We start from the raw sequence: 27868 nt of genomic DNA, 5'->3' as shown, positions 1-27868 counted from the left end.
TGTACCTGACCTAGTTCATACTTAGGAAAATCTCCTTAAAAGATGATGAGATGAGAATTCAAATGACTATCACCTCATCCATTCTCATCAAGAAATTGAAAGACTTAAAGAGGAAAGGTCCTTTCCACATGAGGACAATTAATTATTATTATGTTCGGAGCCAAAAAGAATATTAGGTCATAATCCTGCGACCAGAAATGATTATGATAAAGCTCTTTATACACAACCCGTCGCAGCTTAAGTAAACAACGAAAACCATTTCCACTGTGGATTTTGACCCTCAAACACCCCCTTAAATCTTAAGAACGGAGAACACATTATCGTTCTCAAATATACATGTAATATCCCTATCATTTGCGTTTTAAAGGATTTCGGTTCAATAACAACATGAGTAAAATTAATGGTATGTCAAACAGACTGGTCTATTTCAATGGATTTAAATTTTTCATCTTCATCATATCTTTCGTCAATTTCTTTTCAGTCTGAATATACCGGGTTTGGCCCGTGACGTATAAAATTATGAGTAAATTAAAATTAAAGTTTTAATTTTAAAATGTTTACAGCAAATCATAGCAAAAGTGTTGTTTTTTTAGATAGTGTTAGTTTTACTTTATATTTTGGAAAAACCAATGTGTCAGTTAATGTATTCTTGTTAAGAAGAAATTTGATACTACTCTTTATGCTTGCCCCTTCTCGAAATGGTAACAGTCCTTTGCCTAGCTGTAAGACATATACAAGCCGGTATTATTTATTTATACTGTCTTCCCTTGACGGATTCTTGAGGCTTCTCTCTTTCTTCTTCTTTCTTTCTACTCCATAGTAATGAGGACATCTTGATTTAGATAATATCGACTGCTAAAACTTTTAAATCCCATCCTCCGACGAAGTTGCTCTCATCAGAATCAATCAAATACAAAATATTACAATGGAGAAATTTAGACCACGATGAACCTAACGTCACAATTTCAACAACAATGTATTATTACTAGGTATTAAATAATAAACATCACATTAAAACTTCCCAAACCATGAATCAACTAGTTTGGAATATCATAAACCTAATCTTTGTGTACAAGTATATTAGTGTAGGTCTCCCTGGGGACCTAGCAAGGAGGTTGTACGTTGACCTCGTCAAGGGTTACCCCATTACACGGTGATTAGGGTCAGATTGGGGATTGCGGCCGGGACCCCGATGACGTCATTATCTTGGTTGTAAGCTTCAATATTTGCTAGTTATATGTCATTGAAGGGTTTAGAGGTTTTTGATTTGATTGTTTCTAATGGTATATTGTTATAGTTTTGATTTAAAATTTATAGTGGATGTAAAAGCCATTTTTTTGCTACTCTGGCCAACGCTAAGAGTGTAAGTACTGGCTGCGACAGATCTATCGAAAAAATTAATAATACTTTGGTTTTTTTTTAACTATTACTGCAGTAAAGAACTTTGATCTTTGTGTCGCGGTTTCATAGGCACATGAACAAAAAAACTGAGTTTGTTTCGACATTTCTTCACAGGACTGATATGAGCAGAATAAATGATATCAATTCATTTCACCCAAACTCAAAATAAGAATTCGTGGATCATCCTCTAATTCAATATTCCATTCCAAAACATTCCATAATATGTTTTTGTCACCGAAATGTTACATCTCGAATGTGACAAAGTACCAAATATCCGAAAAGAATAACAAAACTCGTGTCGACGTGACAACATGTATCGGATTTGATGTGACTCGTCCGGATTTATTCGACTTTGATGGAACTTGACGGATGGAATACGCTTTTGTGAATGGTCTTTTGCTATTTTCTGCTCTAATCTCAATTTTATCTCATCGCAAGTTTTATCTGAATCCTAGTTAGATCCTCGGACAATTGAAACTAGTCCTTAGAAAATGATAATTATGTATAATTGTTTGTCATAAATTGGATGCAATGATAGCCTAGTGGTATGACCGTTAGACTACCAATTCAGACGTCTTAGGTTTGAATCCACGCACGCACCAACGTCTTTTGAAATTCAATTTTGAGGAAACCAACATGCCTGTGGTTTTTCCAGAGTGTCTTAAATCACGTCATAGACATATGAGTACATCAACCATCAGAACAAAAGAAGCACATTAAGGGAACTTACAGTATCAAATAACATTGTCATTAAGGAGACATCTTGACATGAACACAAAAGGACTATCCCTTCTACCAAAGCTGTGGTGTTATTTATTATTGTCGCTTATCAATAACTAGTTGTCAACCAAAAATACCAAGGAAAATATACCGTACAAAACAATTTGTATGATACATGTCTCTGAAATATAATACATAACAAAAAGCTATCACTTTCCATACCTACGCGTCCGCTATCCAAATACCAAAAGAGAAACATCAACAAATAAAACAACGAAAACATCTAAAAGGCTTTCTTCCAAAATTAATATCATATTTTGACAGCATTCCACAAATTCAAATACCTTCTCAGTAACAAACATTCCACTCAAACTGAAGAGCGCTTTAAGATGAAAGCCACAGGGTCCAATTTCCAACGTCCAAGGTCGAGTATGAGGGATGGAGTGTAAAGGGCTCTGAGAATCTCTGGTTTTATAATGACCTGGTGTTTACACGGGAAGCCAGTCATTAGTAGGTGGCCTTCTTTGAGATAATAGCGCTTTAGAAATGTGTGTCACTTCAGCTGATCTCCGTTGTTGAGGACAAAAGGTTACAGAGACTGTAACCTTCATGTTTCAAAATATTGAGGCAATTTTCTGAACATTTTTTTGGTCTAACAAGCAAATTCTTGTGGGGAACAGTTACGGATAGCTTTAGGGCCGTGACATTTACATTGTTGATATGTTAGTCACACTAATATTAAATGCGAGATTGTGAGTGTTTTCAAATGTGTGTATGTTTGTTACCTTTGAAAGATCAATCGTTAGTAGGTAGTGAATACATTGTGTAAAATTTTTAATTCACCAAAATTCCAGAATAAAAATCAACAAATGTTTACGCGGTATTTAAGTTTAATAATAAATTCAATAAAAAATATATTATGAGTGTCCCTGACCTTCATTATTGCCAGGGTATTGGAGGCTCCTGTCATTCTTCCAAAACTTTTGGCTCTTTTAGTTGTTTACTACACAAATATGTTGAACATCCTATTTATTATCTTAGTGCCTTTTAACCGAAGTTGAAAACATTTGACGATCGGCAAGTTATGCTTGTTTTAAAAATCTACTGATCAGCCTTATTGTAAGTCAACTAGACCAAGGTAGAAAAGAAATATGATATAAAATTAGATATTGTGAATATATGACTCTAGGGTCCATGGTTGGGCTGTTGCAAACATGAAAAACAAAAAAAAACCCTAATTATTTTCCTCTATTACCCTTACACTATTTCAGGGAAATTCAAGGACCGGGTAAATAAAGGTCTATTATAGTTAATTAATCCACGAAAATTGTCCTTCGGCTATTTACCACGCAGCCCTAATGAAAGGGACAGCCGACCTAAAACTCAATTATTGATAATGGCTCTAGTGATAAGGGATTATTTTGTTGATCTTATTACGTTGGGTATTTATTGATCGGTGAAATTGGACGGGATTATTAGAGGCAACGAGCTGGAAAAGTTTAGTCTGTAATTTCCATAATAGAATTCTCTGACCATGCAAGAAATACTTCATGACCATCAGAAATAATTATCTTATCTATATATGGCGCAACCACCGTCTCAATGCAGTGATTTAGCCGAGTGGTCACGACTCCAGAACCACTGTGGATCACACAATCCCCGTGTAGGACAAGCGTTTGTGTGATCTACGAATGCTTGTCTAAAGTCTGAGAGCCTTAGTGGCGGAGTAGTAAAAAATGATAACATTTTTAGTTTTGTCCTGACTTCAAGGACTAGAAGTCCCACATACCACGACGTGTGTTTTGATCAGAATCTTTCCTGCGCCTCATATAGTACTTACAGTCCAGCAGAACAGTTCTTATACTAACTACATCGTTTTATTAAAATCAGTGAGAAAATTTACCCACACATATTATTTTTAGGTAAAAGTTAACCTAGCCCGTTTGATAATAACGTGTGTCACGACGAAGTTTGGAAGGAAGGAATTCTAAAGCACCTACTAGACAAAACTCCATTGTTGGACTGTGGACCCATTTGGGTAAAGTAACACGCGAGGCTCTTGTGATGGAGGTCTTATATTTGATTGATGGTCGCTTTGTCTTGCTTCTGTTTTGTGATGTTGTATTTTGGATGTCATGTGTTTGTTTCTTTATCGACGTGTGTTTTGATCGATGCGCTCTTCACTCTTCAGATCTTGTACGAGCTTTTACTTTAGACCTATTTACAACACGTATTCATCATATTTTTATATGTCGTCATATCGTTTATTCTGTATGTCTTGTTTTTAAAAGGATAATGGCCACATTAATTTCTGACTCACATCGATTAAAATCTCCTTGGTCCTTTGTGAACCTGCTAGATTGTCTACACGAGCGTATAATATAATGACAATGCCAATCTATATACGTTCCACAGCTGGCACAGGCCTCTTTCCATAGCGGAGGGTTTGAGTATTTATCACCATGCTAGCTCCCCAGTACAATAGGAATAATTTGACAGCACAGATAGCCCATTGGTAGATTCAACATGAAAAACGTACTATGCGCTATGTGTTGCGGTTTCGATGCCCGCGTAGGTTATACGTTTGTGTGATCCTGAGTTTCAGCTGAGTGTCTTTGTGCATGTGATTTGAATTTTTGTGAAACCACCCGTAAAACAAGGATTTAATTCCTTAATGCGGGAGTCGTTCTTCTTTTATAACAATCAATAATTATTTTATACACACCACGTCCAAGTCACAGGCGTATTTACATCACCGGGAGGGTCCCTCCCTCGCCATGACAGCTCAAAGCGTGTGGACAATAGCTTTGCCTCGGACGAGTGCAGTTGACAGGCAATCTAGATACTCTAGGTTGTAACTAAACGGATTGCCTTAGCACCAGTATACTGTAGATACTATCCACAGCTACTGGTAGTTATGGGAAAAGGATAGTCTGATTACCGCTATGTTGCCAGGCTTCTTTTCAACTTTAAATACTTTTTTTCGGGAAGTAAAGTATTAGGTTGTTGCTTAAGCATTGCATGTTGGGTTATTGGAAAAACCGGGCTAAGGTAGAATAGATAAATCTATGAAGTTTCTTGCTGGTTTTTCTTCTTGATAATAGAATTTTGGGAACGCGCAACAATAGTCACTGGTTCTATAATTAAACTTTTCTTAGTGCATTTTGCTTAGACCAAAACAGGCACAGGTCACAACAGCTTCTAAAATTAGAGGTTTAGCAACGGTATTTTTTTTTCAGAAATAAGATTCTAGGATACGAACCCACCCTCTAATAATTATTACCCAACTAATTTGTCTCTTGCACTCGCACTTGATTTTGTTTTATTTATTTCTCTAATTTGCTCACCTACATTTAACTATAAACAGTAAAATAAATTGATTAGTTGTGTTACCTAAACAAGCAATTAGTACCGTATCAATTAGAAGTAAGCGTATTAATTAGATTGTAACATTTGGAGCTATGGATAAGGCCAATTAAATTGACAATTCGGCAGTACTTGAAATTAATTAAGAAAAAACTCGTTGGAGCCGTAATGTCCTAATTGCAAACATAAAATTTTAAGAATAGGTATATACCTCTAGACAACTCAACAACGAAAATAAGTCAAGTACGAGTTGGATTCGCGACAAATTAATTTGTAGGTGGGACCTCCCAATTTCTGTCCATCAAATTAATAACCTTTTCCAAACAAAAATGTAGGTCCATTCACAAAATAAATGAGCTACAGTCCAAATCAGCTGGAAATATGATTCAAAAAGTAATTTCATTCCTTTACTTTACACTGAAGGGAAATTCAAAAAGAAAAAACACTTTAAACATTATTAAACCACGTTAAGTAGTGCATGCCACCCCTATCCTACCCCATTGTACAACCAACGTCCGTGCGTCCGTGCGTCCGACGTCCGTGCCGCGGACGTGCAAATGACAGCTGATCTAGATCGCAACAGGGACACAACTAGGTTGCAGTCTATTGACGTCGTACAGCCTTTGTTGTGGGCTTTATATTGTTCAGTAAATATTAATAAGATATGTAAATGGAAAATGTTTTGTTAAAGAACTACATGCCATGTACTCGCGGGTAGGTTTGGTTAAACGCTAAAGATTGGGTATAATTCAGTCATGGGTATATTTGTTACATTAATATTTTGAGATTTTAAATGAGAGAATGATTTTACTAAGTCCGTCCGCCAAATATCAGGCTGTATATTGTACAGTTATGGAACGTGATAACTAGACAATGAACATTTTAACCGAATATGTATTTCTATTAAAACGAACGAACTGTTGCTGGAGAACGTATGGAGAGGCCTATGTCCAGCAGTGGACAGCTATAGGCTGAGATGATGATGATAACGTATTTCTGTTCCCACTATAATCGCAAAAAAACGAAATAGTTCAACCGTCGGTTCGCTAAGCTTAATATGTCGTCAGCAAATAAGTTGTTTTTCTTTAGAAAGTAAGATAAATTAGCATGCTTATTTTAATGTACTCCTCAGTGTTTCGAATCGGCCTCGCACTTTCATCAACCGGTATTGCTTCAACGACAGCTCAAAACAAGGAGAAATAATTTTCCGAGCCTATTAATGTTTATTATATGTGTGCGTTCCTTTATTTCACCATAACTTCTGAATGGGTAAACTAATTTCGTATTTATGGGGTATCGTTAGACGCCTTATATCACTGCCAGCTAAGTCAAAGCCTGGCTATATGTAGGTACTATTTACGAATGCTGTAATTTTCTAAGAATGGTTAAAGCTAGCTTATAAAATACGTGTGAAAATGATCACGCCTCTCTTGGAAAATCATTTATTTCATTTCATTGACCAAAGCTAAGCCACATTTGGCACAGGTATCAATTTGATGGCAGACATTTTGTAACACTTCGACCCCTGCACCTGAAGAAGTAATCAACAACGCCTAGGCCTCACTATATTTTAATCGTAACTATCGTGAGAATGATTCATTATTAAATTATGTAACGGTCTACTCACGCGTATTTATCGATCCCGCCGCGTCTGCTCATAATTAAGGACTCCGGTTGGGTCCGAAACTAGTCGGGCTACCCCGATAAATACGCGTGAGTAAACCGTTACACCATATAATAACGCCTAGGCCACTGACAGACTAACAGATAATGTGTTATTAAAATCATCATTATACAAATCATACACCTAAAACTATTTCTACTTTAAGTTATAAATTATGACGGTATAGTTAAGTAGGTACACAGACGTTATTTTCTGTCATTGATTTTGGCTTTAACGCCAATAAATCTCGCTAAGTAACGTTCGCTGTAAATAGAACAAGATTTATTCCCAAAAATAACAAAACACGACTTTCTCTTGATTTACGTGTTTGTTTGTGTGGCTTGAATGGAAGTTGTCTATTGATTTAAACAAATTTGACATTAATAAAGATTTCTGTCCTTTTAAATGAAATGAATAAAATTTTAAAAGTCAATTTTTTATTGTACCCGTGCTTGCTTATAAATTTTAACAGAAACTTGCAAATATCTCTTAACGAAGTATTCTACGGATTTGCGATATTGACTTGCACGTCTTCGGCTGATACTATGTTTTTGATTAATTAATGAAAGATAAGATGAAAATCAACAAAATCGGTTTATCCGTTCCAAAATTCTAACGTAAAAATCATAAAAAGAAAATCCTGACGAATTGAGTACCACCTCCTTTTGAAGTCGTTTGAAAATGATACCATGATAATATGTAATGAGTGTAATGACATCTCAATTATTGTTATTAATGGAAATTCCATTTCTGGGCCCCATTAATTGGTCTCACTGAATGAAAATACAATGAATTTACAATTATTGTGTGCGCTAACGCGCATTGTTCGTATACTTAAGAGCATACGAACAATGTCAAATTTAATCCAATTTCCATTAATTCATCGATAATTGTAAATTGCGGCATCCGTTAGACATCGGAGAGTAAAAACTCTTTACTTAAAAACTATTTAATTTCACACAAAACAGCCTCGTTGCCTAGCAACGCAAACATAGTTTAATATTCTTGTATTGACATTGCCATGAAAGTTAGCCGTGAAATATGTGAAAACTGTGTGAGGCATTCCCTTTGTAGTCGGTACCCGCAAACAGAGGGTTGGAAATGAATTATTTTACTTAAGTCAAGTCCGTAAATACAAAAGTCATGAATGCTTGAAACTTTCAGTAAAATGGACGTTTCTATAGAATTTAATGTTAGTCTTTTGAATATGATTACGTGTAAATATTTATTTAGGTATGTACTCACAGTTTCTTTGTGTAATTAAAACATGAATTACAATTGAGTGAACTACATTTTATGATGAAACGTAAGTTAATTCAATAGAAGCAGGGTGGCAAGCGCATTGTCATTTAAAAAGCTAATTAATTAATTATACGCTTACTCAGGAGGAGCTCGTGGCTGTGCTATAACCGCATAAGTGATTCGATCACAGGTTAAGATATGCTTGACGCGGTTGGTCCGTAGATGGGTGACCATCTTTGTCATAGCGAGTTCCTCCGTGTTTCGGAAGGCACGTTAAATTGTGGGACCCGGCTGTTATTCCTACATCTTTGACAGTCGTTACAGGTAGTCAGAAGCTTGAAAAAGTCTGACAGCCAGGCTAACCAAGGGGTGTCATGTTGCCCAGGTAACTGGGTTGAGGTGGTCAGATAGGCAGTCGCTCCTTGTGAAACACTGGTACTCAGGTGAAACCGGTTGGACTGGTAGCCGACCCCAACATAGTTGGGAAAAGGCTAGGTCAATGATATTCGTTTACTCAGGACCTTTTCATATAATTCCTACTAATAATATTAATGTAAATGTCAGTTTGTTTGTCAATAAACCGATCATCGTTAAACTTTGATCACATATTTTTGTGGTACAGATTAATAAATTGTGAATATTTATAAAGCATTCTTAAATATTTATCAGTAAATTCGCATTTTTCAAGATCACCACATTAGCTTCAAATTTGATCTTAAGTACCATTACAGGCACCGCGAGGAGATTTATCCATTTTTGATAGAAATATTTGAAAGATATTAATTTGATTATGCTTCTGCTCGACTAATTTATTATTATAATAGCCAACAGTTACATACTATAAGTTGAATATAGGGAACTCAACCTGAGGTCAAAACTATTTGGGCAACCAACGGTTTTATGAAGGCAGTCATGTGGATGAAAGCAATAAAACTTATGGTTCATACTTTATTAGGTAGGATGGTCGTTAAAAGCCCGGCTCGCGTTTACAAATGTCCCGGTCGTCCCACGGGATAAATGTTGCGTAGGGTTATCAAAAGTAAAGAAATATTCGGTGGTCTGTGGTACCTAGTTAAAGTTTTTCGTTTATACAAGTTATGACAGTAATTGATGTGTGTTTTTGTTTAGAGTCTGTAATTAAAAAAAATAATTAAAGAGTTTAAGTTTTGATGAAATGAGTGAGATGATTTTTAGATAGTCAACCCGTTTCATATAATAAAGAAGTCACTTCTGGAGCCATGGCTCCATAATTTATAACCAGAATCTTTTTGCCATTGTCCATATATTTAAATTCCATCAATTAAACAATGAACAACCCTAAAAGTCGGTGTAAATGCGGGCAACCACAGCCACACCTGAAACCGGCTTAAATATTTCGCCCGTCTGCATAAATCATATTTCCATTTCAACCCTAGTGCGCTGGGAAAATGTGAAAAAGATTGTGTCATCTCATAATATATCATGCCAGAATTAAATGGGTTGGTCGTATTTAAAGTAACTATATAAGTTACATCTTACCAGGTTATCGTTCTTACCAGGTTTCGAGTCGAATCTCAATGCCACTTGTTAGCACTACGTCATGAAGTACCTAATATCATTATGATTGTAGACGTGTTGTCGTCATCTGTCATCTCTCAGGCTCAGAGTCAAGTGGCGCCTATATTGGCCGTGGCAAAGACTCTGGATGCTGATAATTAAACTGATAAAGAAGACTAGCAAAGTTGTGATCTTGCTGGACAAGACGTAACTAGATTTAACGATTTGGAAACCCTGGCAGTAGGTACAATAGTTAAACAATGACAATGTTCATATCGGACTCATGGCACAGGAAAACAAATAACTAATTGTAGACGGCTACAGGCTACGGAACTTTGTTAAGCAAAAAAAAACATTAAGCGTACAAACAATGGTACAAAATCTTCGATCAAGCTAACATATCCATCCATCATTCCACTTTATCTAAACTGGAGCATCTAGAATCTAGATTGACTAAATTCCTCTCAATCAATGTCAATGTGAACGTTAGAACCACGATCTAAAATACTGGATCGTTTACTGAAACTCTGGTTCCTAACCCTAACACCTTGTCTTTTGTGAGAAGGAGACAATGCCCTACAAGGTGTCCGCTGTCTCGCTCTTACATCAGTGGTGGTTGTTACCGTTTTTAAAGCAATTGATGTTGGCACGAGTCAGTTTCATCCGCGGGATGTAGTTAGGAAGTCAATTTCCTATTCAACGTTTCCTTTTTGACGATGAGATAATTGTATAAAGGTGACAGAGAATTCTTCCTTTTTGCAGTTACTTAGATTACATTCTACGACCTCTAGTTTAATATCTTGACAGATGTCTCTAATATTGGCCGTAAATGTGTTTTTATGGTTCTTTCTTCTTTCTGCACATAAAATCATTTGGAATATTATACGGTGTCTGTTTACTGTTATTTCAAGGAATATTGCAATGCGTGTTGATTGCTTGCAGCTAGTAACAAAATAATTTTGTTTAATAAATCGTGAATGAAAACCATCGTTAAAAGTTGACATAAAAATTATCGTTAGAAAAAAACATACCTTTTATTGAACACACTCGTTCCCATCGGGATCACCGCGTCAGCTCATGATTAAGGACTCCAAGGAGGTTAGGTCCAGAACTACGATAAATACGCAAAAGGAAACCGTTTTGAATAAACATACAATCAAATTGCGATGCTTCCTTGCAACATACAACCCAATTAGAACCCTTGCCTTCTCAACTACGTTCCCCGAAAACCTGTTACCAAGATCAAGAAACCTTCATGGAATTAATATTGCACAGTTCAGCCATTTTGCTTCACAATGCAAGCATTGGCTCCAAGTTCCATAGCGCCAGTAAAAAAGTGGGTCGCAGTACTCGCAGTGAGGAAGTTCATTTCCTATTGAGCAGTGTTTCCTTTGTCGTCGGCTCCGTGCTCTTGAAAAGGTCAGGACCTGGTTCCGTAGGTTATTTAATTACTGCTTCAGCCTTCGGGTGTGCTTGTGTGAGATTTCCCGTTGTCTTTCAGTATGTCCTACTGTATATGTAGTGCGTGTCACCGAACTTCTAAACGTCTGGATCAGTTTGAAGAATGCTCTTGGATGCGTTTGAGTCCTGAATTTTTAGAATTACAAATCAGACCTACAAAACGAAGTTCGCGATGAGCCAGCTTTATTTAAGGATTTTTTATCCTCGATATCCACATTTACTTTACTTGAATTAAATGCTGGAGAATACCAAAATACTGTCTGTACTTATTCAACGAGAGGAAAAATACACCTTTTTAGCAAATTATTTATGAAATGAATACGAAACTGAATAGTTTCAGTTCCGTGTTGAATTTTGAACCCCTCTTCATGCCATGATGACATTTAAAAGATGATGAAAAGTAAAACAAATATAGTATAAATTAACTCCCAGACTCTTCAGAAATAAATAGCAGCTTTTTCAAACCCTCAGTCACTTCCTTCGCCCTAGAAAGTTTAGCTGGACTCTTACCGGCTAAAGCCACCAGAATGCTTCCAAGTTCCCTGCTTTCAAGCGGGAAAGTACTTGCTCCTGCCTATTTAACCTTTTTTCACCTTCTCCCACCACCAGAGGGACCAGCATCTCTTTCAGAAAGACGGTTACAAGACAACATTCTTTTTTCACAGCACCACTTTAAAACATGGTGTCAAGCCCTCTCTGCACTTCAAATATACAATCTAACATATTCATTATATCTAGTACCATTAGCATAATGTTGTTACTTTGTTACAGGATGGTGACGTCATCGAGCTGTGTCAGGTCAGCGACGTCAGATCCGGTGGAGTGCCTAAGGTAATATACATTGTTTGAAAATGGAAATATTGTAGGAGTGTAGAGTTATAATCATTAGGAATTGCTAGTACTTCACTTTCCATGGAGAAAACGTTCAATTGATTTTAGTTTAAATGAAATGTATCGCTGATAATATTTGAACTTGATGAATATAAAAAATTGAGAATTTTGAGATCCAAACTGATTTTAATCGTGTTTTAGACAAAAATTTAAATCTAAAAAACTATCGAGCTTATGTTAAGTAAGTAATCTAATAAAATCCCAGCAACTAACACTTGAAATATAAAGGTAATATAAAAACAAAATATTTTTTTAATTACCGATCACAAAAAAGAGTATTCTTCGCTTATTCATAAATAGAAGGAACAGTAAGTGTTCCATTTATAGGAACAAAAATGCTGACTGATACGTAGAATAAAAAAAAACTATTTTTTTCGAAATTTGTTTTAAGATGTGTTTCTTTTTTGTTTTATGTATTGTTTTATCTTCAGCCTGTAAGTACATCAAAATTGGATAAATGTTGTATCGTGTCTTTGTTTCTGACCTTTGACCTTCAACCTACTATTTACTAGGTCAATGTCTTTAATGCATGCATTTTTATCTCACTAACAATTTTGGATTTCATAAACCGTTTATAATCTTAAGATTTACTATCTGATTCTAATTTAACAATTATAATAACTTATTTTATTAAGTCATCTAATTTATTTATTTTTGCAAAGAAAATTTTCATCATCATTCTGTAAATTTAATTTAAAAATGGCACCTAATTTACACATAATACAAAAAAAAAGTACTTCAATATTTAAATAAGTATTAAATAACAGTAAAAACCATACTTATGCACATTTTGTATATCATCTTGTATCTGCTGGGAATCCTGGCGTGTGACGTCACAAGCCTGTAATGCACTGCTTTAGTTAGCCGAAAGCGCTTTATCAAGTTTTATGAGGTTGATTGAGCCTTTGATACCAGGAAAATCAAGGTCTTTTTTGAAATTGTAGTAGATTCGTGACATGCATGATACCAATGCAGTGTGATTTTGTCACACAAATTTCGCAAATTCCCAACTATTCTAAGTAACTTCTTACAAACTGAAAGATGAACCTGAATTTCAAATTTCAAAAAAAGAATACAGAATGAAATTATTTCCATAAAAAAAAAAACAAGAAAAAAAACAATTGACGCACTTTTTCTGCAGAGCTTAAAAATATTTCATCATCACCTAAACATCACATGCAATTAAAAAAACAGCAACGACCTAAATATAGCTTATTTTGCAATTTCACTCTTTTTATGGCAATACAGAATAAACTACCGCCTTTGGCTGCGTTTCCACAAGAGATGTGCGATAGAAATGTGAAGTGCTAGGATGTCCGCTGAGCCGTTTCGACCAAAGCTGTGCTGACCGAGGCGAGCTAAATGAAGCGATTCTATTGGTTCTTTACAACAAATCCCTCGCTTCGCATCCTCGTACATCCCTGGTGAAAACGCAGCCTTTGTCTATATCCACTATTGCACCCAGGCCCCTGCTGTGTGGAGGTCTTTTTTTCTTCTACCTTCTAAATTGCCAACGAATAAAATAACACCATCACCATATTACTAACCAGATCATAATAAAACTTTACTCTCACCAGGACTCGAAACTCAGCACGAACCTGATGAACAAACATGGAGAGAATCTGGAAGACAAGTCGTTGACCATCTGCAGTGGCACAGACTACATCAACATCAACTACCAGCATGTCGTCTGCCCTGATGCTGCCACTGCTAAGGTCAGTTCAAACCAGTTTCAATTAGAATTATAGACTTCATTGCTTTGTCTTAAGGAACACAATCGATCCGACAACCAATTGTTTTGGAACATCGGGGTCTACCACCACCTCTTAAATTATGGACTGTTGGTACAGGGCAGTCCAGCGGAGTTCTATATGACAGTCGAAATCTGACTTTATTACTATCTGAATAAAGTGCGGTATTATTTGACCAAAACTTATCTTTTAGTTGTCGTCTTATGCCACACATTTGTGAACTTTATGGTGATAGTTTAAAGTTAATTTTGGCTAGCCTAAAACTCTTGGAGTTATGAAAGATAAAGGGCTTAGAAAAGCAGCAGTCATACTTGAAGACGTGGTGGAAGGTCCCAGATTTGAAATACAAATGATCCTACACAGATACATATGGGATTTAAGGTACTTGCTTATGGCGTAAATGGGGATGCTGGAGTACTTTGAAAGAGTTTCCTAATGTAAGTTGTAACATTAAAGGGTATTATATACTCCTACTCTGGTTAATAACGTAGGAGTAACAAAATAAAGATCTGTCACTTAAAAGAAAAGTGTCAGTTATTCGTAATAGCAAACTCTCTTGACTACCTGTTATTTTCTCTATTTACCCACGGCATTCCTATTTAGCTTTTTTTACAGGTACTCGAAAAACTTGACGAATATTTAGCAATTTTTTTCACTTTTATCAACTTACACAAAACAACTTTATACAATCAGCATTTCTTTCACCGTACCTGAAACAAAATTAAGAAATGGGTTTATACTGCCTTCTGCCCACCTATCATACACTTGCCTCATGCAATACGCTAAACACCGCGCACTGAGGCATCAGCGACGCTTAAAAAACACATTACATTATATTCCTAATTGTCTTTTAAATGATTCCATATATTTCCAAAAAGGTATGGTTGCAAGGCCTGAGGCGGATCACCCACAATGTCAAAGCAAACAACGTTTGTCCGATGACATGTCTTAAGAAGCAGTAAGTGCAAGCAAGATACGAGGCATGGCTTCTATAGGCGGGAATCGAACTGTTGTGTTTCGGTGTTTAGAAAACTGCTTTATAGCCCACCTCGGGGATAACAAGTAAAGTTATGCAACGGTTCCTGGAAGCACGTGCTTCAGCGCTTAAAATATTCAGATTTATCGCTTTACCCGAGGCGGGGAAAATAGGGCAGTGAATCAAGTCGAGGCTTTGAAGCAAGTTGCTCGAAAAAACGTTGAAAGTCTAACAGTATCAGCGCTGTCATCATTAATATGCTGGAGTTTTAGCAAAGTTTAAAGCGCTGAATTGCCGGCTAAATGCTAATTTCTCCAACGCTCCAGATGAACTTGCTTCGAATCTTCGATTGTTTTCATATTATTTTCGTGTCGATGTGAATGACTTGTGAACTTCCAAGGTTACTACTCCTAATGCAAACAATATATTAAATCATATTTCACAAATATTTGGACAGAAGCATCTAAATTTAACTGAGTTATGGAATTTTGTCGTCTTTATTTAGATTTAGCGTTATTTAAATGGTTTTCTAATTTACATTTGATAGTTTTATGTTTTAAATAATAGATTCTTCATGTTTATTCATATTTTAAAAGATTATTCATTTTATGAATTCGTTTTCTATTCAGTGCTTTCTTATTTAAATTTTCTCTTCGGAATATGAAAGCCAAAGTTTTCTAGGAAGCGATAGGAAAGGTTTTCCTAAAATTAATGAATAAACAGTTTCTATATGAATTGAAATTCAAATATGTGTAACACATTGCTTTCAAAATCTATTTCGTTTTTAATAAAACAAAACGACTATGCCGTTGGTGGCCTTGCTGTCTATCAGCTCTATGCATTTTTTTAAGTGAAGGAAACCATGTTAATATTGGAATCCAGATTTTCACAAATCTGAAATCGCCAACCCGCAGTGACCCAGCATGGGGATCAATGCTCAAAACCTTCTATACGGGAAAATATTTTATTATATAAAAGATACTTTTTCAACTATCAAATACATTTTTCAAGTAAATTTTTCAGTACATTTTTCATGTCCTCCGACTGAAATTTACTTACCTCTTGGCGAAGTGAAACGTTTTCAGGTTTTCAGTAAATTTCGTAGTTTACGGTTAAAGTTCTTATTTCATTTTCTGGCTTTCAGCCATGTTTCTGCGATTTCTGAACTTGTAGACCAAGCGAGTAGGCAAACACATTTATATAACTTTCCTTGAATTACAATTCTTTTTGGATTTAATAACTTGTATTTCATTGAGATGTAATACCAATAGATGTAATTATTAATTACATTAAATATGCAAAGAAAATATATCTTAATTTTTCTTTACATTTCCCCAAAAATGTTTCCGATCCTACGTAACTGCAAATATCAAACATTATACTATCATCATTATACTCCATATATTTTCGGACAACTGTTTTCTGTTTTTCTTTAAAAACGTCACACACCAACGAATCACGTTACACATCGTTTGACCCTTTTATGTAACGAATATTGTAATCTAAATTTCATTTTGTAAAGCATTGACACCTTTGGTGCGGTGACCTGAATGGTTATTGTTTGCCTTTCAACAATAAAAAATGGATTTTATTTATATTTTTGTTACAAGAGAAAAATGCGTTTGCATATTCAAGTTGACTTATTTCCTTTGATAAGTCTGTCAGTTGCAATCTTGTATCCATATGGATGTATAATCTACGTTCAATTTACTTTCAAATTCAATGCTCTTTCTAATGTTTTATTTTTTTGTTTATTTGATCAAGCACATAGAAGCTTGACTATCTATCAAATAAAATTAAAACAAAAACAGTGATTAGAACAAAAACTAGTAAATAACATTAATAAAGCATTGACAGCCACATAAGTTTAAAAAAACTGTGTCGCAACTGTTAGCGCCCGCCTCCGATATGGGGAGTATTTCCTCATAGGAATTTGTAATAGAAAAACATTACTTAAAGCTACAAGAAAACAAAATAAACATACATCGATGATGATAATGCGTTTTTTGGTCAATTACTTTCTTGATGATGCAAAGTCCATATCGAACGAAAATCAACGCTTATCGTAAATGACACATCTACCTAATATATGAAAAAATCTTGGAATTCCACAAGTCTAGCACGATTTTTGCATGCTTTACGTTCGTTCATTTGCTTTTTTGTCAAAGGCATGGAAAGAGGCTCTTCGGGAGATCACACACAACAACAAAATAAACAACACGTGCCCAAGAACTAACCTCATGAAACAGTACGTAGTTATACGCTTTTTCTATGGATTTTGGTTACGCTTTTTATGTATTTTTAACGGGGAAAGTATACAATGAATGTTATTCTAAGCTATACCACTAAGCCTTTAAAATACAGTTTTCGAGGGGTCGATACCGAAAGGTTAAAAACTTTACCTTCAACTGAGGCTCTGCTTTATGTCCCACAACAAGCTTTAGCTGTCTCAAGAACGGTGTTAGCTGGACCGTTGAATAATTAATAGACAATCAATGTCTCTTTCCGCTATAACAAAAAATACAAAAAAATCGTTTGGTCTTAAATTCGTTGGTGGAAAACAATCAAATCCATCTGATTTTGAAAGCCAACTGATTTTTCATTAATTTACTTGTACAGAACCCTGTGTGTCACGAGTTCGATTCGCAATTGACCGGTTTTTAAGTTTTAATCTTAGCAACGCTCTACACTACTAAAATAAGTGTTTCCTTTACATATGCTTTAAGAGGTGGGAATTTTTTATTTTGGTGAAAAAAATAGCTTAATAACTAAAGAGCTATGTTAAATATAAATTGTATACTTTCCCTTCCTAATAATATCGGGGATGTTATGAAGCTCTGTAAACCTATCCTATCGGATATTTATACATTAAATTATTTGTAACCAGTATAAATGTTTAAATAATTTCGGATAAGGACAAGCCTCAATAAATGTAAGATGAGATGTTATAAAACAGTCACCTTCGCGTTGTAGATTTCTCCCATATCCGAAAGCAAAATTATCCAAAACTACGGATAATTCAAAACATCCCTGATTAAAAATAACGTAAGTATAATTTGGTTTATAACTGTGGTGTTATTTATGCTTGGTGTTGTAATTTACTTAAGAATAATATTAGTTAAGCTTACGATCGTATGACGAGGTTGCTTAAATGGTAGGTGGTTTGTGTCTATTTTCAATATTAAGGTCGATTTTATTTAAATTTTAATATAGGTAACTGATGTGCAATGAAATCGTTTTAGAACTACTGACCCAACCAAGGATTTTTTATTAGCTATACATTACTGAGGTACTACTAATGCGATGTTATGTTAATCTATGTCTATACTACATAGGCATCTAGTACTAATGCGATGTTACGTAAATCTAAATGTATAATAGTAATTTATTTTATAATTTTAAATTTTACAGAGTTAAATATTTAAAGTACAATCATTTGCTATATACAAAAAGAAACATAAACAATAATTAAATCAAAGCATCAAAAAATTCATCGGCATCGCTGCCGGCTGGGCGTGTGCCCAAAAGGCTGGCAGCATTGCCACGTTGAATGGCAATGCTAATCCTCTGAGCGAGGTAAAAGCCAGCCTTTGGGTCACGAGAAGTGTCAACGAGACGCTTTGCTAGCTCTTTAAAAAGCGTAGTAGTAAATAGTAATTAACATTCATACATACACCCATTCATACATACATACATACATCCTCATACTGCTACTCTAAGTTATACGCTAATTGTTTTCTATATACATATGTCTTAATTTTTAATCACTATTTTTATCTAGTTTAGTAACCATCAAAATCCTAGTGCTTTTCTTTACAATGCTTGGTGGTACCCGACAAGAGCACTGTCCTTCAAGATACAGGTTTTCCTAGTTTGAAGGGCAGGGATCAAACCTATTGTGAAAGCCCGAAACAATATTGTATTATTATTTTGATGTATTTAGGCTAAGTTCATTGGTAAATAAAAACATTACTTACTTAAAACATTACTTACTATTACTTACATTTAAAACTGTAGACAATTTAAACAGAAAAAATAACAGCCTTAACCAAACCTTAACGATAAAATAAACTTTTCATACTGTGAATTTATGATTGTTTTTAACATAAATACTTTTTAATTAACTTTTTTAATACAATTTAAAATCAATTTTCTGCGTTCAAAATATACAACTCAACTCCTTAACGCATGATAGGAAATTCTGCTTAGAAAATCAAAACCATGACATAGAAACTAGAACATCATTCTAGCTTAGTAACTAACTTGGTAGTTACGAAACATTCTTTGAAATCTTTAGCCTGCGGTTTTCACTTGCTCGAAGCTCTTATAGAGTTATTATGTCTATTTATTATCTTAGGGATTCTCGGTAGCTAAATAAACTAGACTGAAAACACACACTGTAAAGTAGGGCATAAATATTAAGCTATGGTAATACCTAAGAGAGTTTCTTGACCTGGTTTGCAGGTTAGCATATTTCAGAAAGCCCTTTAACATTCTGAACACTAAACAATGATATAAATTGAAGATATGAAGGATGATTCCTTTAGAAAACGTTGATGAGAAAGTTTTTTTTTGTATTTTTTTTACACTAACAGTCGGCGGCGGTTGGTTATAAACTAGGCATAGCCTGTTGAATTGCATCCACACAGCTGAGAAGAAGGTAAATACATAGATAAATAACACACAAACGTAGAACGAGAAAATACATAATTAATCCCTAGACATAAAAAAACACCTGCGTTCATCCTACAAATGTAAAATTATCAGAAAAACAACTTAATCTTCGTTTAAAACTACTCAACCACAATATTCTCAGTAAACTCAACCTAAACGAGGTTGAATCATTAGCAATTTATCGGGGCAAATCCTCATGTAACTATCATAAAATCAATAACGCAGCTATAACCCATAATCAACCCTCATTCAGCCCTTATCCTTCGAGCAAATTGATATACTTGTAAACCGGTGATTACACTCTGCGTGAGTTTACACGTGTCATGTGTCGCATAACTACGGTTCGCACGTGCTGCCATGGGCAGGGCTCAGCTAAATACTAGTTGAATAATAATCAAGGGATATTGTATTTGCAAGGATATCCACTGGATTTCTACTCTTAATTAGTTTACCGCAAGTAAGATTGTAAAGTAAGTTATGAAAATAATGGAGTTGTTTCGACATTCTTCGATTTGGGCATGTCAATTTGCTTGTGTTTTTGGAAGAAATGGTTCTTGAAAGCCTTAAAAAGAAGAAAAGAGGGTAGAATACTGATACATATTTTATCATTGAAGCAAGACAACGTACGAAAATACACGTATCATTGATGTTAGATCAGCATGCAATTACTGCTCATAGTAATTAGTTCAGCGATAATTATCTACATAACAAAGAGATACAATTATGTTGTCTCAGTTGGCTATCATTAGGCAATCTTTAGTTTTTATTCGGCCTTATACTGTGGAAGAATTCCACTGCGTAATGAGAGACACAGACTTTTTAAAATTTCGATAATACCCAGTCTTCGCTAATTTTGTAACACATTGATTTTCCTGGAATCTAAACCAGGGGTTCCCAACCAGTGATTCACAGAAGCCAAAAATTGGTCCATTAATGATAGGGATGGTGATATACAAGAGATATAACTACCGGCAAGAGACAGCCCCCTAATAGGTTACGGATAAAACATAATTTGTGTAATGTGTACCTATGCATTTGTACTCATGTAATAACACCCAGATCCAATCGAGTCATGGAGACAAATTTTGATTACTTTTCCATATTATTTTGTTATTCCTTAGCCTATTAGTGTGTAAACCTTGTACGAATCTTGTGATCCCTGCTAACAAGAATATCATAAGAAGTAGTCCTCGGCCAAGAAAACATTTCGAACCCTTAATCCAAATAATATTATCTCCAAAAAGACGAAAAATTATATAAGCGTGTCATATTGCAACATCGACAAGCGTTCCAAGATGGCGCTCGTCACATATTCTATATTAAATTGGTTTGAAGACGTCGCAACGACATGTGAGATATTAACTCGAAAACTTCGAAGGCTGTAATATCGCGAACGAATCTCCTCGTGCCAAGCTACATATATACTGTATCTATATGTGATATGTATGTTATGACGTGCAGAGATTGAAAACAGCTAAGTGATTGCACTTTAGCCAGGAGATGGGATGATTTTCTCTGAAAATAAGGACCGGGGATGTCGGTCCTTCGATTTTATGGTCTTTTTGGTTTTGTTTATGTGGTACTTATTTAAGAGCCTGTTAATCTTAGGGATCATATTAAACCAGTAAGACAAAACTAAATTAGTATCAAGGTTTTGGAATTCAGACGTTGGCTGACCATTAATAGAGGACTAAAACAAAAATATATTCTGTACCTGCAGCTAAAACACGTTGCAAACATGAAATCATATCGTCAAGCCAACTAAACTTGGAGGAATCCTGATTACAGAATACCGTATTTGTTTAACTTCGTAACTGCAAAAGGATAATGTATTCAACAGTAGGTTTATTCTGCTGTCATATAACAACTTTTCCTCTGTCTCTCTGCAGTAAAGTTTTGGGAACCAGTTCTTTGCAGACATTTCCATTCTTAAGACTTCGACTTCTACGCCTAAGTCGGTCAAGAGGGCATTTCCATCACCTTTTTTCTTGAAGAGGCCCTAAGCTTCGCGATTAGCATAAGCCCGCATACATCATTTACCCGATTTTACGACACATTGTGTCCGTAATGTGTCGACTCTTGGTGTGACTTGGCAACTTGCCAGTGCCCATTTTGAAGGTGCTATTGGATATTTGGCATCCTGGAATAGGCTAATAGCTATTTTGCTTCTTAAGTTATTTAGGACTGGATAAGTTGAGTTGAACCTTTTTGGTTCTACTCAGATCAGCAATAATTTCTAGTTTAGAATGGATGCTAGAAATATAACTATTGGCTGGAAAAATCATTGAGTCTTTAATAATGTATTACCATAAAAATGTGCCACTTAATAGTATACTGAGCTTAAAAGCATTGTAAAGCATAATTTTGCAGTTGAAGTTCCTGAACTTCAGTAAAGAAGTCTTTATTGAAACTGTTTACTAGTAACTTTAAATTCAAGAAGTGTGCATCCTTTATTATTGTGTATTAAGTTTTAATTAAAATAAAATTTTCCGGATAATAACAAGTCTTCAAGTCAAAGTATATTTATTCATTCACTGGCAGGCGGACGTGTCAAAACTTTCCGAAGTAGGACAGCACTAGTTAATGAATAAATTAGTGTTGTACCCGCCGGCGCCGACGGGGTGTAAGTGAATTATAAAATGTCCATGTTGACGTCTTGGAAAGATCTTCAGAACGTGTTTTTTTTCGTCTTGTTTTCGTGATCATGAGAGTAATATGAGGACTTTTCTTCATCATTGCTTGGCAATTTTTTTTGTGACAGATATTTTTTTTTGTAGTACGCTGTTACGATTCCCTTGTACAAATGGTCTTGTTTTATGTAAATCTTTTTGTTTTAAAACTCAAATATACCTCTGAAATATATTAATTCGTTATTTATTTAACGCGTGCGTACAAAAAGACACACCAAAATTTAGCTTCTCTATGAAATTTTGATTGATTTGAGTACCTAAACAAATGGATTAAAGGTTTTATGCCTTTTTTATTTCTTGAAGCTCTATTTTTCTAACGTATGTCACGAAGTACATAAAAACAATTCCGCGAAAGACAAATATAAACTATAGCACCTTCATAACAGGTCGCAGGAATCGCACTTTCACAAATTGAATCCATTTAACAAATTAACCTGCATTTTTCCGGTGCTAATACACTTAACGAAGCGATAAATTATGTAAAATGGCTCTTATGATCCAACGATACATAGAAAATGAAATTAACTTACTGATTTATGTCTATTAGGTAGATAATAGTTGAACAAGACTTTGAGTAGAACGTGTAATATAAATTAGGTACCTATATAAAATTACTGAAAATTGAAGAGCGCTGAAAGACTGAAATCCTCGATAATCGAGGCTTAATTGTTTCCATACAAAAGCTTTTAATAATCGTCAAACAGAGCCACACGACTATAAACCATATGGTATCCGCACAAAAGGACCAAATTCCCATTTCCATCGGGCTGTTCTTGCAAAAGGACCATTAAGCTAGTTATCTATTCATAAGCTGCTATTGAAATCATCCGAAGTGAATTGTGTGCCCATTATAAATTAACAAGGTGCTCACAAGTCTGGCTGAATAGGGGGTGGCATATATCTGGGGAGTATCGTTCATCGCATTCAGCTCGCTTCATTCAATACCATTCAAAATGAATGTAACGTTTTGTAGGCCACAAGATGCTTTGCAGAATGAATACGTGATAAGGTTGTGGGTGTTTAAGTTGTGTTCGTTAGTGTTATGTGATCTATCTAGGTTACCAGTCGATCTTTAACTTGATGAGAAACAATAATGCTGCTTTTGTTAAATAGTTTGCTTCGGATTTTTTTTGCACATTTGTAAAAGTACTGTTTTCGATATCTTCTTTAATTTGATGTCTGGTTTTGTAGGTTGTTAACTACTAGATAAATACTTGGTCTTAGCCTTAATATATCGAGACACAAACCACAAAATCTTAGCCTATTGAATCACTTTTTAAAAGTGACTAACGAAACGAATCAAATCTGCTGACTAAATATTGCCTTCTTATAGCCTATAACGACAAAAAAACATCCGTGCATATCGTCCATGCTTTTACCACTTTAAGTGCCCTTACTAATCACAACCCATTTCAGTTGGATGCGTCTCTGCTTCCTGACGGATCCACGAGGGAAGGTGCCAGTCAAGGTGGTCGCGAGGACCTTTGCCTCTGGAAAGACCGAGAAGCTGGTCTACCAGTGTCTGTCCGAGCTGGGGCTCCCGTCGGGCAAGAATGAAGCTATGGAGAAGGAGGCCTTCACCTTCGACAAGTTCTATGCTTTGTATCACAAGATCTGTCCTAGAAATGATATTGAAGAACTGTTTAGATCGATGTAAGTATTTTGATGACTGCAGCTTTTTTTAACCAAAAGGTTTTTATTTGGAGTAGGGTTTTTCTAAATGCTTCCATTTTAAATGTACTTGCGGCGTTACATAATCATTCCTATCTATAGCAACCATCTGAAAACTCATCTTTTCACCAAATTACCAGTAGAAGAAATGGAAAAGTAATAAATTGTTAATTTGTAGCGGATTAAGGCTCAGCCAGAAAAAATATCCTGAACAAATAATGTCATGATTTATTAAACAGTAATTACTTTTGTATTCAGACTTTTTCGAAATCCCATTTCAATCAAATCATTTATCCTTGGTCAGTCGCTATAATTATTAGAACTATCTAATTATATCTTCAATTTGACCAGTAAATAAACACTTTTGATCTAATTCCTATCCTTCTTACATAAACGATAGAGGGAGAGCTAATCCATTTATTTTCGACACCACTATTTCACTTGCCGGTCCTTTTTACGACGCTCAAGGGAATAAGGACCAAAGAGGTCGGCTCTAAGATTTAAAAGTACTTCGGAACCGTTTTATTTGAGTATTTACTTATTAAAAGGATTACTCTAACTTTTATAGGAGAAGGTATATGTTTACGATACTGAATTCGATTGCCGAAATAACTGAAGATCGAAAGTATTTTTTTTTTTAATCTTTATTTATTTTTAAGAGGTTTTTATCCACACGGATACGTCAACCCCATTGTACCTTATACTAAATTTACTTACACGCTACTGAATAGGGAATCCCTCGAAACAGACCACATATTCGTTTAGTAATTTCTGAAACAGGATTTGACAAAAGATCGAAAGTATTCGGTCAAGCAGAGGATAGGTTAGGATACTTAGGTACCTGACTTCGGCTTCCAAGTATTCTTATTATAAGATTGTTATTGGTTGATAAAGGAATTTAGTAGCAGCGCTTAAGATTATCTGTTACTAGTAAGTAACAGTTCTTTTTTCTACTTCTTCATTATCACATGTATTTTTTTGATAACATTGGAGTCGACATTTCATGTCGGACTACCCTGGGAAGAAATGTCGAAACAAAGTCAAAAGTTGATCAGTCATACTCATTAATCCAGGACTTACTACGTCTTTTCCCTCCTGTGCCTCTTCCCAACTATGTTGGGGTCGGCTTACAGTCTAACCGGATTAGTTTTACGCCACCCATATACGGACCGAGCTACGTTACGCTTGACATGGTGATCGATCAACTTGTCAAGTGCAGTTACAGCTGAAGATCTAAATGACATATATTTAGTAGCAGAATCTTCTCAACTACCCCTATCTTGTAAAAGTTCTAACAAGTCACCTCATTACAGTACTCAAGGCAAGTCGGACCGCATCAACTTGGATCAGTTTGTGAACTTCCTGAATGAGAAGCAGCGTGACCCTCGCCTTAACGAGATCCTGTACCCGCTGTACGATGAGAAGAGAGCTGCTGAGATCATCAACACGTATGAACAGAATGATGAGGCTAAGAATGATAGTAAGTATCATATTACTTCTTGTTAGATTATGTTTTTTTGGGTTCGTGACCAACTTTTTTTGACGTAAGGATATGTCGAACTCCTTGGACTAAAATATCACAGTAGATCCCGTAGTCTTGTTAGATTACCTAATAAATTTGATTATTGGAATTATTAGGTTACGAAGATAGGTTTGGAGAAAAAACTAATTGTGCCGAACTGTGTCCTATTTGTTACCAATGATGTAATAACGTTGTGGATTCGAATAAGGTATCTGAAAAATGGCATACAAACTTGTGCAGAAATATGCATTGATCACAAAATGTAAATCAGTTTCTACTTTCTGGTATCGAATATTAATAGCCAAAGCGAACATCAAATCACAATAATACAGATCATTCAATTAATAAACGTCTTTTTCCCGTCAACGCAAAGTACGTGTTGACAGCGCCGGCGCCGCTAAAACATCAACATTTCCATTTTGGCAGCTCAACAAAAATATCAATTAATATCAAATAGAAACGTTGGCAGCCATCAGTTCGGCAAAAGTTAAAAAGCTTTTAACATTCAATTGCTTTCAGTGTTAACTTGCCAAAATGCAAATATCTGAATTCTTAATTTTGTTATCAAGGTTCGCTAAAGATTTTCTTAAACTTGTCTCCCGGTTTGGAATTGATTGGACTACAGTTAATTTGAGTATAGTTGGCTAAAAATGATTACCACATCGCAAACCAGATCCATAAGTAATGCGTGTAGTATTTTTGTTTTTACATTACAAAAAGGTAGCTGTTATCAATTAAATACAAATATTGCAATTAAAATAAAACAGTTGTGTTTAACAACTTTTTAAATCTGTCACTTTACTAGATTTTTATTCTTTTAAGTATCTCCTTGCAAACCCAACGGACTGATCACAATAAGTTTAACACATATTCACGAAATAATCAGGCCTTTAAATACGCCCGACAGATCCTCTGACCAAGTACTTTTTACCAGTTAACTCTCTTTCAGTCTCTCGTCCCTCTAAATTATCTGTCCCTCCCACTGCACTTTAGGGAAAATACACGATATTTCAATACACTTTTATTTTCCAGAATGCCTCACAAAGGACGGTCTGATCCGCTACCTGATGTCTGACGAGAACGCGCCGGTGTTCCTGGACCGGCTCGACAACTACATGGACATGGACCAGCCCCTCGCGCACTACTACATCAACTCCTCACACAACACCTACCTCTCGGGGAGACAGTTCGGAGGGAAGAGCTCCGTGGAGATGTACCGACAAGTGCTGCTGGCTGGATGCCGGTATGTTGAGGATGCTTCTTATACCTCCTACTAATATTATATGTAAATGTAAAAGTTTGGTTGGTTAGATGGATTTTTGTTACACTTTAACGCAAAAACGGACGGATTATAACTTGAATTAATATACCTACAGATATTTTTTATCCCGAGGGCTCATCGACACATCGAATTGAATTCGTTCGATTAGCAGGTGGATTCGCTGGTAATGTTGCTGAGGTCAAGTTCTTTCCAGCCCAATGATGATTTTTCGGTTATCTATTGAGAATTGCCTGAAAAAGTTATATTTATTGATTTTTTAATATCGTGGTCTCAGGCATTTGCTTGACAAAACTGGATTAATTATTCAATTTATCAAACCTACCTAGGATTTTCGTGGCTATGCCTTTCGGATTTCTTTAAGTCCGCGTTACCTAATCTTACGAACGTTTTGTCTTTAAGTATTGAACAAGTTATCCGCACAGTTCGAAATTGCGAGCACAGGTATTTATCTAAATGAATAATACAGCATTTTCTAAAGTTACAAATGAAAATTCAATTCCTTCGTGAAAATTCCTTTACATGTTTACCGTTCACGAATAAATACAAAGTTGAAAATTATCTTGAACATCCCTAGCCGTATGTTCTTAAGTTTTATTACAAGCGTATTCGCGGAGGGCGACGAGAGAGCAATAGGATGGAGGTAGCGTCCCGCGGTCCCAGGACAAATAGAGAGCAGATGTCTTCACTGGATCAACTTGTTGGTTATTGCAGTTCAACTAGTTTATAACCAGGTGTTATATATGTTCAAAGAAAGGTCACTGAAGGGGTCATGTGATGGTTCTTGCGATAGGCATTTTGGTGATGTTTTCTTTTTGATTTATAGATTGCCTTAGATTTTAAAAACCCTAGTCCTTATAACATAAATATTTTGTACCTTTTAATTTTAAATATGCTCCATTTCGTGTAATACAATTTTTTTTACCCTCTTAAATCATATAATTAATTATGTAGAGGAAAATAGTCAATTGATTGGACTTTCGCATTTGTGATTTGTATTTTGCAAAAAGGAAGCCATTTGGCTT

General features: G+C 35.4%; 1 protein-coding gene across 7 annotated transcripts in view; it reads left to right on the top strand.

The window, feature by feature from the left end:
• Nucleotides 1-27868, top strand: part of LOC113503987 (1-phosphatidylinositol 4,5-bisphosphate phosphodiesterase) — a 77955-nt gene that overhangs the window by 39396 nt on the left and 10691 nt on the right. For 2 of the 7 annotated variants that reach the window (XM_026886136.1, XM_026886131.1), the window contains exons 4-10: nt 12161-12220; nt 12712-12714; nt 13858-13995; nt 14910-14989; nt 23788-24024; nt 25356-25522; nt 26597-26807. In XM_026886136.1, coding sequence (XP_026741937.1) covers nt 12161-12220; nt 12712-12714; nt 13858-13995; nt 14910-14989; nt 23788-24024; nt 25356-25522; nt 26597-26807 — 896 coding nt within the window. Of the gene's footprint in view, nt 1-12160; nt 12221-12711; nt 12715-13857; nt 13996-14909; nt 14990-17175; nt 17256-23787; nt 24025-25355; nt 25523-26596; nt 26808-27868 lie in introns of all 7 variants that reach the window. The other 5 variants (XM_026886138.1, XM_026886135.1, XM_026886137.1 and 2 more) reach the window with 3 other exon arrangements.

This window comes from Trichoplusia ni, chromosome 20 (assembly GCF_003590095.1).
Source record: "Trichoplusia ni isolate ovarian cell line Hi5 chromosome 20, tn1, whole genome shotgun sequence".
NCBI lineage: Eukaryota > Metazoa > Arthropoda > Insecta > Lepidoptera > Noctuidae > Trichoplusia > Trichoplusia ni.
Note: the sequence above shows the minus strand (reverse complement) of the source record. Positions and strands in the feature narration are given on the sequence as shown.